This window comes from Lepus europaeus, chromosome 11 (genome assembly GCF_033115175.1).
Source record: "Lepus europaeus isolate LE1 chromosome 11, mLepTim1.pri, whole genome shotgun sequence".
Taxonomy (NCBI): Eukaryota; Metazoa; Chordata; class Mammalia; order Lagomorpha; family Leporidae; genus Lepus; species Lepus europaeus.
In genome coordinates this window covers 76,146,268-76,164,797 of record NC_084837.1, presented here as the reverse complement: position 1 = coordinate 76,164,797, position 18,530 = coordinate 76,146,268, and the positions used below count along the sequence as shown (strand labels likewise).

General features: G+C 39.0%; 1 protein-coding gene across 2 annotated transcripts in view; it reads right to left on the bottom strand.

The window, feature by feature from the left end:
* Positions 1-901: 901 nt before the first annotated feature.
* Positions 902-18,530, bottom strand: part of UNC13C (unc-13 homolog C) — a 632,546-nt gene continuing 614,917 nt past the window's right edge. For both annotated transcript variants that reach the window (XM_062204781.1, XM_062204780.1), the window contains 3 exons: positions 4,932-5,024; positions 3,731-3,890; positions 902-1,187 (listed from right to left, as the gene is read on the bottom strand). In XM_062204781.1, coding sequence (XP_062060765.1) covers positions 902-1,187; positions 3,731-3,890; positions 4,932-5,024 — 539 coding nt within the window. The remainder of the gene's footprint in view (positions 1,188-3,730; positions 3,891-4,931; positions 5,025-18,530) is intronic.

Here is an 18,530-nt window from a genome sequence, read left to right as displayed (position 1 = left end):
AAAAACATCTGCCTGATTATAGAGTAAATACGGAGATAGTCATAACTGTTAGAGGGGAAAATTCTAACCATCTAGGTACTTACCATAGGTTATTTAAAGAAACAAACTTATCTCTTTTCCCCTGTGACTTTCAAAGAATGAAATATTTTAAAGCTCAGACTTAATGCTATATGGCAAATGCATCAACTTACCTTTGATACAAATGTGATGTGACCTTGGCAGCGTTAAAGAACAAAGTTTTGTCAATATATCAAACATTGTTAACAAACTATTTAGCATTGCTTTGTATAAGTTTGCTTTGACAGCATTTTTTTCACAGTGATATTTCAGAAAGGTTGGAAACTGATAAGCATAAAATATTTCCCGCCTTTTCTATTTTAATTTGTATGCAAAAATCATCACAATATATCTGCAACTATAAAATTACAAATACTTTCTAGAAGTCACTGCATTTCTAGTTATGGTAGAAAAAGGTATTTGTAAGATGTCTACCATGAGGTAAGTCTAAATAAAAGAAAACTTGGGTAAATCAATTCTTTCCGCTCTATGGGCAATATGAATTAATCTAACAAAGACAGCTAGTGGACAAATTCAGAAGACTGTGTCATATGTCTAATGGATGGGAGATTTGTCAATGAAATGAAAGGAATGTTAAAAACATATTGTTGGTATTTTACTTAACATCATGATTTTGGCACTTCATGGAATATTGATTTCCCCAGGACCAGAACTGGTAGAAAAGTTCAATAGATTTTCCACATGCCTTGTACACATTGTACTTTAATATGGGCAAACATTGAAACGTAGTGAAATAAACATTCCCATGTATTTGCACACGCATGCAGTAGTCAAATAATCACAGTTTATGAATCCTCAAAGATGGTATCTTGTGGTACTCATTTCAAGAGCTCTCTTCGGCTGATCTGGTTTCGGATTTAAGTCTTACAAATTCTTTAGCCACATCATCGCTGGTCCTCTGAGAGAGTATTCTAAGGATAGTCAAACCAGTTTCATCCATAGAGATGCTTCTCAAAAGAGGGTACCATGCCCCGTAGCTTCCCTTTTCTGCTATGTTCTGTAACTGAATGACGGTCATACCGATAACTCGATCTTCTCGGGCAAAGCAGTAATCCTTAACCGAGAGATGCAGTTCGTAGGCCCCGGGACGGTTTTCATTACCCAGGATGCTGTAGGGGTTAAACATTCAAATCATGAGAAACAAGTATTTCTGGAAATCAAGAAACTTCTAAAATATTTCTGAGAACTGCATACAGTGCCGAACATACTTTGTTTTCAAGTAGAGAGTAGCATTCTATTTTTAACCCTGATGTAAATACCCTATAATTTTTACTTAGATATTCATGAGACTAGGAAATCTAACTTGAAACTCTTTTTTGCCTACACAGAGAAAAAGTATGCTTTACTGCCTTGATGTTAAGCATATTAGCAACAAGGAGAATTAAAATATTATGCTGTACTTAATTGTTAGAGGCTGAATTTCCCATTGATATCAAGATTGTGGGGTTGCTGGGGTTATGGGGTTATGCCAAGGTGAGAGCTCCCTCTTGTAAGAATTTCTTTGCCAATTTAGCATCGGTAACTACCATCTCTTCTTTAGCACAGATACCTGGCTGAGCTGTTCTACCTAGGAGCCTCTTCTCAGGGGAGAGCACCGCATAGGGTATGAAGCACCGTTCACAAGATGCCAAATTGGATACAAAGCTCCAGAGCCGGTCAGGTGCAGCAGACTCGGGGTCCTCAGTGCCAGTTCTTTCCTATGGCAACAGTCAGATCTGTCACGTACAGTGGGGGATGGCCTCTACTGCTAACAACCTAAGACAACTTGTCAGCATCGAACTGAACATAATGAAGGAAGCTGAGTGGTGACCCGTGAGAACTAATCTTCCTCTGTCCCTTATTCTAATTCATCCTCAGATATTCTTGAATTCCTAATGAATGCACATCTATTCCTTTGTGTTACAGGCTTCCAAATACCTTTCCATGACACATTTTTTTCAGAGTGCAACTTTCGTTTCTAAGAGACATTAATAATTAAAGTGCATTTAGAGAAAGTTTGCAATAATGTGAAGGAAAATGGTAGCATGATAGGAAGCCAGATCTTCTAGTGAATTAAAATTCATAAAAAAGCCAGCCTTTTCAAGAATAGTGGTATTGGGAGCTCACTGTGTTTTGTGTAATTTTTAGGTGATCAAAGTAAGTATAAAAACTTTTAGAAAGGGCTGGCCTCATGGTGTAGCAGGTAAAGCTGCTGCCTGTGATGCCAGCATCCCATATGGGTGCCAGTTCATATACCAGCTGCTCCATTTCTGATCCAGCTCCCTGCTAATGGCCTGTGAGAAGCACATCAAGGGAGGATGGCCCTAATGTTGGAGCCTCTGTACCCACATGGACCATGGACTTCGGCTTGGACCAGCCCTGGCCAGTGCAGGTATCTGGTGAGTGAATGAGTAGATGGAAGATGTCTCTTTCTCTAGGACTCTAAACAAACAATTAAGATCATTTAATTGGATCAATGTTTCTGTGTAATTTGGAGAGGTAGGCAGTTAGAAACTGGTATATTAGCAAAGGTTTTGATAGTTTTTTTTTTTAACAGGCAGAGTGGATAGTGAGAGAGATAGAGAGAAAGGTCTTCCTTTTTGCCGTTGGTTCACCCTCCAATGGCCATTGCGGCCAGCACATTGTGCTGATCTGGAGCCAGGAGCCAGGTGCTTCTCCTGGTCTCTCATGCAGGTACAGGGCCCAAGCACTTGGGCCATCCTCCACTGCCTTCCCGGGCCATAGCAGAGAGCTGGCCTGGAAGAGGGGCAACCGGGATAGAATCCAGCGCCCCGACCAGGAGTAGAACCCGGTGTGCCGGCGCCGCAAGGTGGAGGATTAGCCTGTTAAGCCATGGTGCCAGCCACTTTGATAGTTTTAAAAGTCTTGATTCATGTAATAGGATAGTGAACTATTTGTGAGTAGTAACAAAGTCAAAAATTCTAAAAGATCTCTGAAGAGCGCAGCACAAACAGAGTAACAGATTTTGGGTGAATGTGTGGAAAATCCCTGGGGTCTCTGTCCTGGGGACCCCTTATCTGCACTTCTAGGTCATTTAGTTCCACAAATCTAAGTCAGCTCTAAGCATCCCTCCCTGGAAACTCTTTTGGGGTCTCTTTCTGAGCTTCAAATGTCAAATCCCCGTGCGATGGGGCATTTACACCCTCATCGCCTCTCCAAACCCATTTCATTGCACTCCCTTACCCACAATCCCCCTGTGCCTCCCTTAGAGTCCTCGTACCAGCTGTTTCGCTTGCCCTGAAATGCTCCCAGCCCTCCTCCCTGCACAAATGGATGTTTATTTTCTTAGCTTTCAATTTTTAAAATCGCTGTCTCGCTCAGTGGATCGAAGCCACTAGTAACACCACATCCGTCTCTGTATAGGATGTATTACCTTACAGCCCTTTTTTATGTATTTGCGATTTTGTTTATCATATATTGATCAGATCTTTAGAAAGTAACTTCCTCGAGGGCAAAGACCTCTTAACATTTGTGCCCCACCCGTTAACACTGCCTGATGCGCTGCAGGCACTGAACAAACACGCAACACAGGAAAGTAGCAACACGGCCTTCTTCCCTCGCCGTGGACCTGCCATGCAAAGGTTGCTTCACCCTGTAGCCGTCTCCCTCAGTCCTGGACTGAGCTCACGGGGCAGCTGGGAATGTGACTTACAACTGGAACGTCTCATTGTACTTGGGTGACCACGTGTTGCTTTTCGTCTTTGTGCCTTGTTTCCGCTTCTTGTCTCCGAGGTTGGGTCCCAGTATGAAAACTTCCACAAAGGGCCGAAACATCGCTGTGGTCTGCCAGTGTAGGTCATTGATAGCAATCACTGAAAAGCAAAAAGAGACGGAACCAGGACATTTCAGCAGAAAACCCAAAGAGTACAGAAACTGCCTTTTCCATTTGGTCCACAGAATGAATTTTTATTTTCTAATGGATTTATGAAACCTTAGCTGTGGTTTGATAGCACCCTAACCTCATTGACAAGAAAATGTCTTTCCAGAAAAACAATTTCCACTCTGGAATGTTCCTTGTTTAGAGATTTCAACTCTGAGCTGTGTGGTACCTGTATAGCGAAAGGTGAGCTGTATTCAAATGATGTGTTTTACTAATGAAAAGCTACTGGTTTTCTTCCTTAGGTAAAAACATGGTATTTTTCACAGTAAAAATCTAAAAAATGCTGAAATCTGAAGCACAGTTGATAGGCATATCTATATATCTATATCTATATAGATATAGATATATATATATATACAGCTATATATATATATATATACAGCTATATACTATACTATTCCTTATCTAGATGTATGTAATTATCTAGATATACAGCAATTATTTTTGTAAAAGGTACAACATGCAAAATAACCTGGGAAGCCATGGCTCTGCTCAAAATGGCTATCACTTAAAGAGACTAAGTTTATAATATAAAAATAGAAGTGTATATATCAAACCAAATGTTAACCCTTAGATTCACCTGTGAAATGATCCCTGCTTTGAGCCACTCATTTAAAAATCACTTAGGAAAAAAATAAGTAGGTAGATTATGTGAACAGTAACACTGACTTGGAATTTAAGAGTGTGATCAATAAGATATAGAGTTAATAATAGTACTGATGTTCAATATATACACTTAGGGAATGTAATTACTCACATAAAGCATTTAGATACTGTAAATATCATAGGCAATCATCTGTAGTATTTTTTTTTTCAGTTTTAAAAGCTCTGCTTTCATGAAACAATTCTGAGCATACCCTGAAGCAACTTAATACATTTAAAAATCTAAGAAAAAGTCGATTATTCACATGATGGATGCTGTAGAGGTTTAAGTGGGGGTAGGCTGTCTGATGGACATGGATCTGAAATATACCTTTTACAGTGACTTTATGCTCTCCAGTTCCCGGGGTGGCAGTGATGTCCACATGAACAGATATCTGGCCCACTACATCTTTGGAGGAGCGACCTGCAAGGAAGAGAAGTTCACTGCCCTGAGCTTGCAGAATACCTAATGACGGACAGCCACATTGTCTACGTAAGGGACTCGGATGTGTTAGCGGAAGTGAGTAGTCCTTTCTTTTAATAGTTTGTAGTAGGTGCTGATGATTGTTTTCTAACTCTTTGGCTATTCAGTGTTTGGGACTTGAGTTTAATCTTACTTGGCCCGCTGAATTGAACTTTGAGATTGTCTGCAGCAGTCCTAAGACATCCTGTCACAATTATTTCTGTTACCAGAACCTGGGGTTTCCTTACTAGGCCTATACAGCCCTGTTCATTGCTGATGCATTACTTCTTTTCGTTGCTGTAAGAACCTTTGTGTCATATGCTCTATGGAGGACAGTGGAGTCACTGAGTGGGCCCTGTAGGGCACCTACCCTCAGGAAGTTCCCAGAGCAGCAGGGTATGACATTTACTGATTGCATAAAAACAAGTAGCCACCTGTATGCTGTTGAGGTTAGCCAAACATTAAATAAGTTGTATTGGAAAAAGCTTGTGATCTGGGGTCAGATATACATGGATTCAAATCATAATTATGCTATTCATGGTTCTAGGATTCCAGATAATATATTTTTAAGCCTCAGTATTTATATTTGTCAAATGAGGTTAACTCCAGCCTCTTAGCACAAACACATTTATTCATGTATCATCTATGTCCATACCCAATTTTCCTTAAACTGAAGTAATTTTCTATTCTTTTTCACCTAAAATATGCTATGGAGTAAAGTTCATTTACATATATAGCTGTATCCCCATTGTTTTTATATGGCTTGGAATGTCCTGGTATACACAAAGTAAAGACTCAGTTGACACTTGATTGAAAATGAATCCTTTAGCTGTTTAAAAGTTCTTATTTAGAGTAATATTTGGTTTGTTGTCTGTTAGGTGGATATAACATGATTTTAGCATATTTTGCTAATTTCCCACTCCTTGCTATTACATATACAAGTCTATTTGTATTGTAATTTTTCAAATTTGAATATTTTTAAGAAAACTTTTCATACACTGGCTAATAGTCAAAGTTGAAAACAAAAGATCCTGAGAAATGTTAACTTGAGACAATCAGTGGGATTTAGGTCTGGGTATTTCATTCAGACATGATGCAAAGAACCAGACCATCACACAGGTCTCATGCCCCTATGTAACAAAAGTTATCCTAAACTCCACTGGGAGGGAGAAGCAAAGCATTTCCTTCTCCTAAAGTTAAGAAAATTCTAAGAAATTCTCAATTCTGGAAATACTAGCAAGATGGTCATTTCATTGTGGCCGGATTGCCTACTTAGAGCCAGTATGACCTGAGTAAGGGTATGCAGGTGAAAACCAGCCACAGAATGTACCAGACCACACTGTAACATTCATAGTTCTTAAGAGATAAAGGACGTGATTCCTGAACAGGCTCGATGTGCCGCAGTTGAGGACGGAAGAGCATCTTGTTGCCGATTGTCAAGCTGGGACAGAGAGACAGCTCCCTCAGAGGAATGAAGCATACTGGAACTGGGGTGACTCAAGAGGAGCCAGGAGCTAAGTCTTCAGTGTTGCAGGTCTGTCAACACCAGGTGAATCTTGTGGAAGCCAGTTTCAGATGAGGCAACTCTGTGTACTTCCACTCTGGCAAAGACAATGAACTACAACAATTCTTACCACCCAACCAAACAGATGATGGCCTTCACTACTAGTTCAAGTGACCACTCATTTGTCTTTTCCTACCTCTCCAACAACACAGAGACCACCTCCAAGAGAAGGGCATTCATGAGAGACAAGCACACCCTCCTCCTGCTCTTTGGAGAGAGGTGAGAGGCTCCGAAGAGATGTGTGATTAAATATTTAATGTGGAAGGTATCAAGGCTCCAAAGTCTGCTCAGTAAGGAGGGTGTTGATGCAGTACAGAGTGAGGCTCATGGAGTTGATGATACATATTGGCACAATGAGATCCTTTCATTTATTCCTGAATTGGTGACATGGCTTCTTCCTACTCTAGAACAGAATAGAGTTATACATCGCTTAATGATGGTTATATGTTGTGAGAAATGCACTAGTAGGTAATTTTTTTTTGTTATATGAACATCATAGAGTTCACTTACAACTTAGATAGCTACACCAGCACTAGGAAGTGTATTTTTGGGAAACACCATCATATATGCAGTCTATTAGTGACTGATACATCATTATGCATGAGTGTATCTTCCCATTATTCTAATCATTTTACTTAAACTACATTGTATGTTTTCCCACCAATGTTTCAGTTTATGAAGTTTATTCCTAGCTATTTAATTTTGCTGTGTTTTAAATGGAACTGTTCTCATTTTAAATTTAATACGGAGGCTAGTGATTTTGTACTTCTTTAATGTTAATCAAGACAATTGATTCAAGGTGTGTAGGAATGATTTTCACTCTTGATGTTTGCAAGTATAAAATCATTTCTTCTTATTGCCTGCCTTAGCTGATTTTCTTAGCTTATACCTCTAAAAACAGAGGGTATGTCCATGTCATTGTTACTCTGTATTTAATCCAAATTCATTTTCTACCATTTTCCAATCTTTCCACTATTATAGGCTCACTTGTGTCACAGTATCAGGGTCTCCTCTGTACTCCCACAGCTACTGAAATTTGGCAAATGGGAAGTCTTGGCAAGAGATGGGAAGAAGATGGGGAGCCAGCTCAGTCACTTGTTTATTTAGTCTCCGTCCTGTGGGTTCACATTTTTCTGGCTACATCATGTAAATGTGAGTCAATTTCCTTTAAACAATCCTTGGCAGGAGACAGTCTCTTCCATCACATAATAAGGGGAGCTTCGTACTCCCCTTATTATGTATTTCCTATTCTATTCTCTCATATTCTGTCCATGCCTTTGTACATGGTTCATTGGAGGGAGGATATGTCTGGAGACTGAGCAAAATCATTTGGTCTGATTCTGCCAAAGCAGCTACAGGTAGAACTTGAAATTCAATACATGTGTAGCAGATAAATGTTTTAATGATTTTATTTATTTATTTGAAAGAGTTACAGAGAGGGAGAGAAAGAGAGATCAGAAGAGGAGCAGCGGGGACTAGAACTGGAGCCTCTATGGGATGCTGGTGCTGCAGGCAGAGGATTAACCTACTACACCACAGTGCCTGCCTTTGCTCAGAAAATTTTAATTTAGGTATGCCATTTAATTCCTATTGCTCATAATTTTAAGAGAAATTTTTTGAATCTTTTTCTAGTATTCTTAAGTTTTATGAATTCACTCGAGAATGTTATAAGGATGATGTAAATAAATACACTCACTACTTTACAACTGCTTAAGGAGTTTCTTGGTGGTTGATGTGGAATTTATCCTGTACTCTAAGGGAACAGAGGACATAGCATGCACATAAATGAGATGCAGAAAATGGAAATGAGTCAAACCTTAATTTGCCTAACATCTGACTTCCTAGAAATTGCAGAGTTCAGTACAGATGGAGTGGCAAGAGGTAATATTAGAAAGCTAGCACCTTGTATATCATTTGAAAGAGCTTAGATATTTCATTGGAGCTGCTGAGAATTCTCTTAAGTTTTTAGGCAGGAGTGGCATAGTCAGGGTTTTGAAAAAAGAATTCCTCACACCTGTGTACAAGGTGGATTCTTCTCTCTGCCCTCTTGTGCATGGCCTGCCGGTTGCATTTCCTTCTACTGTGGGCCAGGTCTTCACCCAACACTTGTCCACGTTGCCTTGGACTACCTTTCATTTCATCCACACGGTGGACCCCTGCTGTTTACCCTTGGGCATATTCTTCAAAACTTTGCACGTTTCATCAAGAAAAACTTCCTCCGTTAAAGTAAATGCTCTAATGGTTAATTCTTGACTCATTTCAGGTTTTTAAGATAAAAGTTTGTTTTGTTTTTATTTTAAAGGCAGAGATAAAGAGGTTTTCCATCTGCTGGTTCACTCCCCAAGTGGCCACAGTAGGCTGGGCCAGATGCCTGGAACTCCATCTGGGTCACCCATGTTGGTGGCAGAGGCCCAAGTGCTTGAACCATTTTCCACTGCTTCCCAGGCAAGGAACTGGAGCAGCTGGTACTGGAACCAGTGCTCATATGGGATGCTGGCACCACAGGCCACATCTTAACCTACTTTGCCACAATGCCAGTCCCTTATTTCAAGAAGAGAAGAAAACCACATAGCTGGCAAAATTGTTTAAGGCTAAAAGAGGTGTTTAAAAATATTAACTATTGCAACTCTTCCAATAAATGGATACATGTTTACTGTAATTCAATACTTAAGATTGTTTAAATCCTAAGTCACCTGAAAATTCATACTTACATATAAAATTATGCAAAGAAATCCCTGTGAATATTATGGTTATCTGTATCTAACAACTTTTGAGTTGTTTCTTCATTAAGATATTTTTAGTTTAACACAGTATGGATGTCAGGGTTTTAAGAGCCCTCAAACATTGAGTAAGGAAATTCCCTCCATTCTAAAATATAATCAAAATCTGTATCACAAGATTTTTTTGAAATAAGACTTTTGAAAACACTCTTGTTAAAACCAACATTAATGAGAACAGACCTCTTAGTAACAGAAAAAGTTTCCAATTCTTAAGGATTGGAGGCTGATCAGTGCCTGGGTTTATGTTTAAAACTTCTGTAGTGGTCTTACAAGCATTACTTCACAGAAGAATGTAGCAGTGGGTACTTTATGCCCTAAGTAAACTCAAATGATAAATTGTTTGATTTAACCTATTTGTAATTTCTGAGAACCTTTCAAAGTCCTTACCAGGAGTTGTTACTCAGCTGAGTCTCCAATCACTAAGATAATTTAACAGCTTTAATTGTCTTGTTATAGAACTTGAGAGAACTCCATGGTAGAATAGATTTTTACCATAATAGGCACGTTATGGAGGAAGAATTCTATCCTATTTCAAAATAAGTAGCAGCTAACAAAATACATGGAATTTAAGCTTTCCCCCTTTTCCGCATTGCTCTGTTGAGGTCTCCCACTTGTACATCCTGCCTGTGGGTGTTTTCTAAGGGGATGATTGAAGGACCACAGGAGTAAAGAATGATTTAGCAATCACACTTATGTATTCAATGGCGCCTGAACACTGTGCCGAGTTTTCCTGGGTAGAAACACTTAGTAGACTCTCAAAGTACATTTTTCTTTTTCTCACAAATACTGTGAGCTTACTGCTTAATCACAGCAAGCATAGTATTAAAAATTGACCACTTAATGTCACACAACCCTTGAAAGTAGAATTGAGAAAGTAATAATTCTCTAACAATGTGGAGTGAAAGCAACTGGTTAAAAAGAGTTTATCATTATTGCTATCAGGGTGGAGTAGCCACACCTATTAGAATTGCCATTTTGGAACGATGTTTTTGCTTTCCTGGCCTGGTGCTTAATGTACTCTATACCCCTGTTATAATATTATAGTTAATTTTACTTTTCTTTGTGTTCCATAATGTCAGGAGAAGAAATCTGTTTTAATACGCTTTTCCTACCTGCAGGTTTACCTTCAGGGGCTTCAGTTATCCTTGGTCAACTAGTCTGAAAATATTATATGGAAAAGTCCAGAAAGAAATAGTTCATAAGTTTTAGGTGGTAGGTTAATTAGTAAGATGAAATCTCATGGCATCCCTCACTATCCCCCCTGGGAAGTGAATCATCGCCTGTTCACCTATATATATATATATATATATATATATATATATATACTATGCACACTTGTTTTACAATTACTAGTCATGTTGGCATCAGATGGACTTGGTGGCAGCTGATGTACTCTAATGCTAGTACTTCCATCTCACATCTCACTATGTGGCTCTGGGTAGTCTCACATCATCCAAGAGAAAGAAGGGTGAGTGCAATATATTGATATTGTTACAGAGTGCCCCCCAACCCCCAAAACCTAGGTCCACTTGGTGGATGCGCAGCAAGCCAGTCACTGACATTGAGGTGGTAGAATAGTTCATTTTGCTGTGCACAGAGCAAGTTGAGTAGCTATTGTTCAAATTCTTAACTCCAAGAAGAATTATTGAATCTTAAATTGGGGTTGAATAGCCAATCTTCTCTCATTGGTCCACAATGCTCATGGTGTTTTTTTTTTTTAGCTTTATATCATATATATATATGATATAAATTTATTTGGAAATTTATATTCATTAAATAAATAAAGTACAGTTTATGGATTACAAAGGCTTCCCCCCTGCATAACTTCCCCCCCACCCACCCCTTTCCCACTCACTCTCCCCTTCCATTCACATCAAGATTCATTTTCAATTCTCTTTTTATATACAGAAAATTAGTTTAGTATATATAGATTTCAACAGTTTGCCCTCACGTAGCAACACAAAGTGAAAAAATACTGTTGGAGTACTAGTTATAGCATTAAATCAAAATGTACAGCACATTAAGGACAGAGATCCCACATGAGGAGCAAGTGCACAGTGGCTCCTGTTGTTGACCCAACAAATTGACACTCTAGTTTATGGTGCCAGTAACCACCCTAGGCTGTCGTCATGAGTCGCCAAGGCTATGGAAGCCTTCCAAGTTTGCTGACTCTGATCATATTTAGACAAGGTCATAAAAGGTCTAAGAGTCTTCTTTTTTCTTTTCCATGGTATCTTGGCTTTCCATGCCTACAATACTCTCATGGGCTCTTCAGCCAGATCCGAATGCCTTAAGGGCTGATTCTGAGGCCAGAGTGTTGTTTAGGACATCTGCCATTCTATGAGTCTGCTGTGTATCCCACTTCCCATGCTGGATCTTTCTCTCCCTTTTTGATTCTATCAGTTAGTATTAGCAGACACTTGTCTTGTTTGTGTGATCCCTTTGTTTCTTAGACCTATCCAAGCCATCGAATGTGAACAGAAATTGATCACTTGGACTAGTGAGATGGCATTGGTACATGCCACCTTGATGGGATTGTGTTGGAATCCCCTGGCACATTTCTAACTCCATCATTTGGGGCAAGACTGATTGTGCATGTCCCAAATTGTGCATCTCCTCCCTCTCTTTTTCCACTCTGAAATTTAACAGGGATCACTTTTCAGTTAAAATTTAAACACCTAAGAATAACTGTGTGTTAATTACAGAGTTCAACCACTAGTACTAGAACAACAACAACAAATACTAAAAAGGATAAAGTATTACAATGTACATCTAGAGTCAGGACAAAAGCTGATCAGTTCATTGTTTCTTATAGTGTCCATTTCACTTCAACAGGTTTCCCCTTTGGTGCTCAGTTGTCGCCGATCAGGGAAAACAAATGATATTTGTCTCTTTGGGACTGGCTTAATTCACTCAGCATGATGCTTTCCAGATCCTTCCATCTTGTTGCAAATGACTGGGTTTCATTGTTCCTTACTGCTGTATAGTATTCTATGGAGTACATGTCCCATAATTTCTTTATCCAGTCTACTGTTGATGGGCATTTGGGTTGGTTCCAGGTCTTAGCTATTGTGAATTGAGCTGCAATAAACATTAATGTGCAGATGGCTTTTTTATTAGCCAAATTAATTTCCTTTGGGTAAATTCCAAGGAGTGGGATGGCTGGGTTGTATGGTAGGGTTATGTTCAGGTTTCTGAGGAATCTCCAGACTGACTTCCATAGTGGCTTAACCAGTTTGCATTCCCACCAACAGTGGGTTAGTGTCCCTTTTTCCCCACATCCTCTCCAGCATCTATTGTTGGTAGATTTCTGGATGTGAGCCATTCTCACCGGGGTGAGGTGAAACCTCAAATGAAAGATCTCTGTTAGTGAGATCCCAGTGGAAAGAACGGGGCCATCAAAGAAGGAGGTACCTTTCTCTGAAGGGAGGAGAGAACTTCCACTTTGACTATGACCCTGTCAGAATAAGATCGAAGTCGGCGAACCCTAAAGGCTTCCATAGCCATGGCAACTCATGACTAGAGCCTAGGGAGATTACTGACGCCATGAACAAGAGTGTCAAATTGTTAAGTCAGCAACAGGAGTCACTATGTACTTACATCCCATGTGGGATCTGTCCTTAATGTGTTGTCTAATGTGCAGTGATGCTATAACTAGTACTGAAACAGTATTTTTACACTTTGTGTTTCTGTGTGGGTGCAAACTGATGAGATCTTTACTAATTATATACTGAATCGATCTTCTGTATATAAAGATAATTGGAAATGAAAAAAAAAAAACCTGGTGTTAAATTGGAAACGGCATAGAAAATTAATTTTTTAAAAAATATTATGTAGGATCTCTGCCTTTAATGTGCTGTACACTCTTATTTAATGCTATAACTAGTATTCCAACAGTATTTCTTTTTCACTTTGTGTTGCTATATGGGGGCAAACTGTTGAAATCGTTACCTAATATATACTAAACTGATCTTTTGTATATAAAGAGAATTGAAAATGAATCATGATGTGATTGGAAGGGGAGAGGGAACGGGAAAGGGGAGGGTTGTGGGTGGGAGGGAAGTTTTGGGAGGGGGAAGCCATTGTAACCCATAAGCTGTACTTTGGAAATTTATATTCATTAAATAAAAGTTTAATTAAAAAAAAAAAGGTCTAAGAGTGGCATTTACCAGGTTTGAACAATTATACAGCATTAAGTGGGGAAGAGGACCATCAGTACACACAGGTTGGGAGTAGAGCCATTGGTGGTAGAGTAGAGGTTATGATTACAAAGGAATGAGGCCCAAGTGCACTAGACGGGGTCTAGAACAAAGGACAGAGTCATTATTAGATGTGCTAAGAAAGGTGCTGTCTGCTGTCTAAGCTACAATTAAGTTTTCTGATTGAGAGGCAAATAGAACCTGACAGAAGGGGCTTGATAATAATCTGGTGGGCTTTAGGCCTTGTAAGTTAAGAGGCCCAGACCTATCTATCTCTTCACATGGGGTACATCCTAAGGGAGGTGTGAACCTCCTAGGGGAAGGCACTCTGTTGACTTTCATTACTTGGCTGGCCTGGGAGGAGAGCTGGCCAGGTAAAGGCAGGGGGCATCTCTAACAAGAAATTTACAGTTCTGCCTGCAATGTTGCTGACCCTGCTTGGCCATCCCCTCAGCTGCAGTGGTCACTTTGGAAGTTGGGCTGAGTGAAGGGCTTTTCAGCTTAGAGCCAATAAGATCTGTGGCTCTGACCTGGGCATCCTTCGACTCCAGGGCAGGTCCATTTCCAGTGATCCAACTCTTGGCAGAGCTGCCAGGGCTCTTCACAAGCTGACTTCTGCTGAAGCCCAGGCTTACCACATTGAAAGCCACCACAGTGGACTGGCCTATTGGGTCTCCTTGAGGGCAAATCACTGATTTTAAAAGCTATTGTTAAAATTGCTATATTGGTCTATTATGCTATGTTATATGTGTGTACATATTGTATGTCCACATGGGAAAATTTTATTAAGAGTTTTAATTGGCTTATAGATAAGATTGTCCATAAGTTTAAGCTGCTAAAATCAATCAAAGATACATTTTAATTTGTGTGACCTGAATCTCTGCATCATATGTTTTATAGTTGTTGGTAGAAAGAAACTAAAAACATTTTATATGGTTGTGCTTAAGTTTACTGGTTAAACAAACTACACCATGTTAGATATTTAAGAGGTGTTTCCAAATACATGATTCTTAAAATTTACAGAAGGCATTGGACCTTCTGGTAAATGTTTTCTTAAGTTGTTATCTAATGGTTGAAACTGTTTGCTAAGTATTCATCTGATATTGCTATTGTCAGCAAGCGATCTAGGACTTGCTCCCTCATTTCTCTATTCTAAGCCCAACTTGTTCTTTCATTTCTCTATTCTCCTCAAGGTAGGAAACTAATTCTATTATAAAGGAATCTGTAGGATGCACAATTTAATCTTTAGACCTTATAAAATAGATGGCTAACATTTTTCTGTAATAGCATAGCCAAAATAAGAACTTAAATAATAATCTCATAGCTAGATTCACTTCGCCATCAGCAAAGTATACAGTAAGTAGAAAAAAACCTCCCTTTCAGACCAAAGGGAAAGAAAGTTTTAAAGTGAGAATATAATTTTCCTCATGGGCATTGTCTACCTTAGAAAAACTACTACAGAACATGCCTGTGACTATAGACTTGTAGTTCAGGCCACCGAAGATTAGAGATGGGACTTGGACACTCCCTTGACTTGCATCCTCTGGTCTGCTTTAACAAAAACCAGAAGGAAAAGAAAGCTAGGCATCAGAAGCAATGGGTGGCAGGCCTATTAATGGCTGATCTGTACAGTGATCTGCCCTCAAGGTGTTTTTTTTAATTGGGCAGCAAGTAAGAGTTTGGTGTTTTCTACAGAAACTGTTGTGATATGAAACTGGTCTGTGACTCATCTGGGGTCTGTTGGTAGATTGTTATTTTTGATCAAGTTGTCAAGTTTCTTTAAAGCATCTCTGGAGATGATCTAGCATCAAGATGCTAAGTATGGAGGTGATGAATGAATTCCGAGTCTGGTGGGGTCAGCGTGTGGTGGCTTGTACCACTTCCTAAATGTAGTGAGGTGTTGTCTTGTAATCACTGAAGACAGAGGAACCCCAGCTAAGGGAGAGAAACTGAGGCCAGATTAAGTCTACATCAAAGTGAGGAAGGGGCTACATTTCATATTTTTAAAGAGAAACCACATTCACATAGTTATAGAACTGTGATTACCATATATTTCTGTTGTATTTGATAATGATTGTCAGTATCCTACTGTAAGTGAATTATAAATTAAGACATGCAGTAAGCATGTCTGTACATGTGAGTCTGCACATGTGAGTACAGGAAAAATCATAGTATAGGGTTCACTACTTTCTAGTTTCCAGTATCTGGGGTGGTGGTGGGCTCTTAGAATGCCTCCCAATGGTTAAGACGAGACTTATAATCCATATGTCTAATCTCTCATTTATATAATTACTTCAATTAATATATAATCAAAATAATGTGAACAATTGAATATTTATTGATTGAATTTCCAAGCAGCCTTCACTACCATGGCTTGTGCACGTCTAGATTTCAGCTCCAACAGTTTATCATTATTTGCGTTACAACAAATGTGTCACATTTCAATAGTTATAAACTTAATGGGCTGCTTCTTTACACCATCAATCATTCTATTAGTAGGTCAGCACCGCCATCAGTGTGGCTCTGTTACTAACATTTTCAAACATAGATCATCCAAAGAGCACACTGGGGCCAGCATTTTAGTGTAGCGCATAAAGACACTGCTTCCAACACCTCCACCCCATCTGGGTGCCAGTTTGTGTCCCAGCTGGTCCACTTTCCAATCCAGCTGATGGCCTGTGAAGTTATAGAAGGTGGCCCAAGTGTCTGGGCCTCTGCCACCCATGTGGGAGACCCAGATGAAGGTCTTGGATATGGTAGCCATCTAGGGATGAGTGAGCAAATGGATTATCTGTCTCTCTTTAACTTTCAAATAAATAAATAAAACTCTAGAAAAACCAAACAAGAGGGCATTGGCCAGGAAAGAGGACAGGGCACCAGACACATACAGTGTTCACTGTGGAGTGAAATTTGAATAGCATGTCAATTACTGAGCTGGGAATGGTGACAAGACTGTCCTTGGAGAGGCTGCAGGGAAAGCAGCCAAGTGACATAGTGAAGGTGACAATAACCTGGTAGAAGTGATGGCAGAGAAAAATAGTCATGTTAAAGGAATTTCAGAGGCATGTCACAACATCGAAAATAGAAAGATTCAATGTTGGTAAGGAATCCAAACTTAGAAAGGAATACGACAGCCCACCAAGGCATAAAGAAGATGAGATGCTTGCTATGTGCAACCTGAGAATAAAAGGGAAGCACTGCTCAAATTACTTTAATTCTCAATTTTTGCAATGATTTCATATGAATTTTACCACACTGTATTTCTCCAAAGACTCAGAAATGATGGCAAGAGGCTTTTTTTGTTTGTTCTAACAAAATGTTTTTAGAAGTCATGGTAGAATTGTAATTTTTCCAGTGAGTTACCAAGAATGCTTTGCACAATTTCAGTCTTCCGTGTTATTTTCATAGTCTGTATTAGTTTACAAACTGAGAATTGTCTTTATATGTACTTGTGTTGATTAACTTTTTTTTTACAGATTTTAGAACTACAGAAACTGCTTAATTCAATTAGATGGGAATTACTTGTGTGCTTTATTATGTAATAGTTTTCTCCTATCTAGAAGGTTAGTGTACTATAGCTTCAAATGCTTTTCCAGCTTCTGAATGCAGAAGTGTGCCTAATGTCTAGTGCAGACAAAAATGAGTAAGCAAAATCATTTGAGTTGAAGGTATGTGCCAATCATGCAGTTATTTGCCCCTAGTATAAAAAGTAACATGTAAGGTATTTCCATTTCTCATAGAACTAAGTAACAAAATAATCTTATATGGTGCTCATTATTCATTGACTTAAAAGTTGCAATATGCACATAATGAACATGCATAATAGTTATGCCTATTATAATCTTGTCCCTTCTAAGTCATAGAAATTAGATTACTTGAGTCTCAAATCAGCATCTAGGTATAGAGAATGCCCTTTGTCACCCACTGCATGTTTCATGACTACATGGGGGCAGGTGTGCATAAATATTGGCAAAGAACTGATGGCCTGCTCTCTTGGAAGATTTTTAAAACAGCAGCTTTTGAGGATAAAAGGTCCATTATGATACAGCATTATATAAGCACTTTTATAGAGTGAATATCTTCCCTACTAATGAATTAATTGTTATAATATTGAAAGAGCAATTGCAAATTATTATCAAATACTAGACACAAAATATATCAACTTCTCAGTGACCCATGCAAGTTAACCAGATTGCAGAAGTCCTTGACAGAGGACTTGGAATTTGATTCTATTGACTTCAGCTGTGATCCACAAGGGATGAGGTAGATAGTGCATAAAAATGACTACTCTGGCAATATCACAAATATCTTCAGGTCCAGGACTCTGAGTCAGAGTAACCTACCTCCATCCAGTCATGGAGGGAATACATTGGAAAGTGAGTCAACTTAAGCTCTTTCATACATTTCCTCACTTCTCACACTTTAATCCCCATTGTCTTCATCATAGTTGAAGATGAGCATTGTAATAACAAATTAAGGCCCATATCTTTGTATTTTATATTAGCTACCACATATTGGAAAATATGATGTTTGCCTTTTTGAGACCTTCCCTAAACATGTTTCCAGTTGCAGCCATTTTGTTGTGAAAGACATAAGTTCATTTGTCATGGCTGAATAGTATTTCATTGCGTTTATATAGCACATTTTCTTTATTCAGTATGTGGGTTGATTCTCTAAGTTATTGTGAATTGAGTTGCAATAATCGTGGGGGTACAGATAACTCTCATATGCTGAGTTCATTTCATTTGGATAAATTCCCAGGAGTAGGATGGTTGGGACACATAGTAGATCTATATTCAGATTTCTGGGGTATCTCCATCTGTTTTCTACAGCAGCTATACCAGTTGAGCAAATCCTATTGGTGGTAATAGTGGGGACCAGATGGTTAGTGCCTGTTTAGAAGGCAGAACTTAGAAGTTCTGAT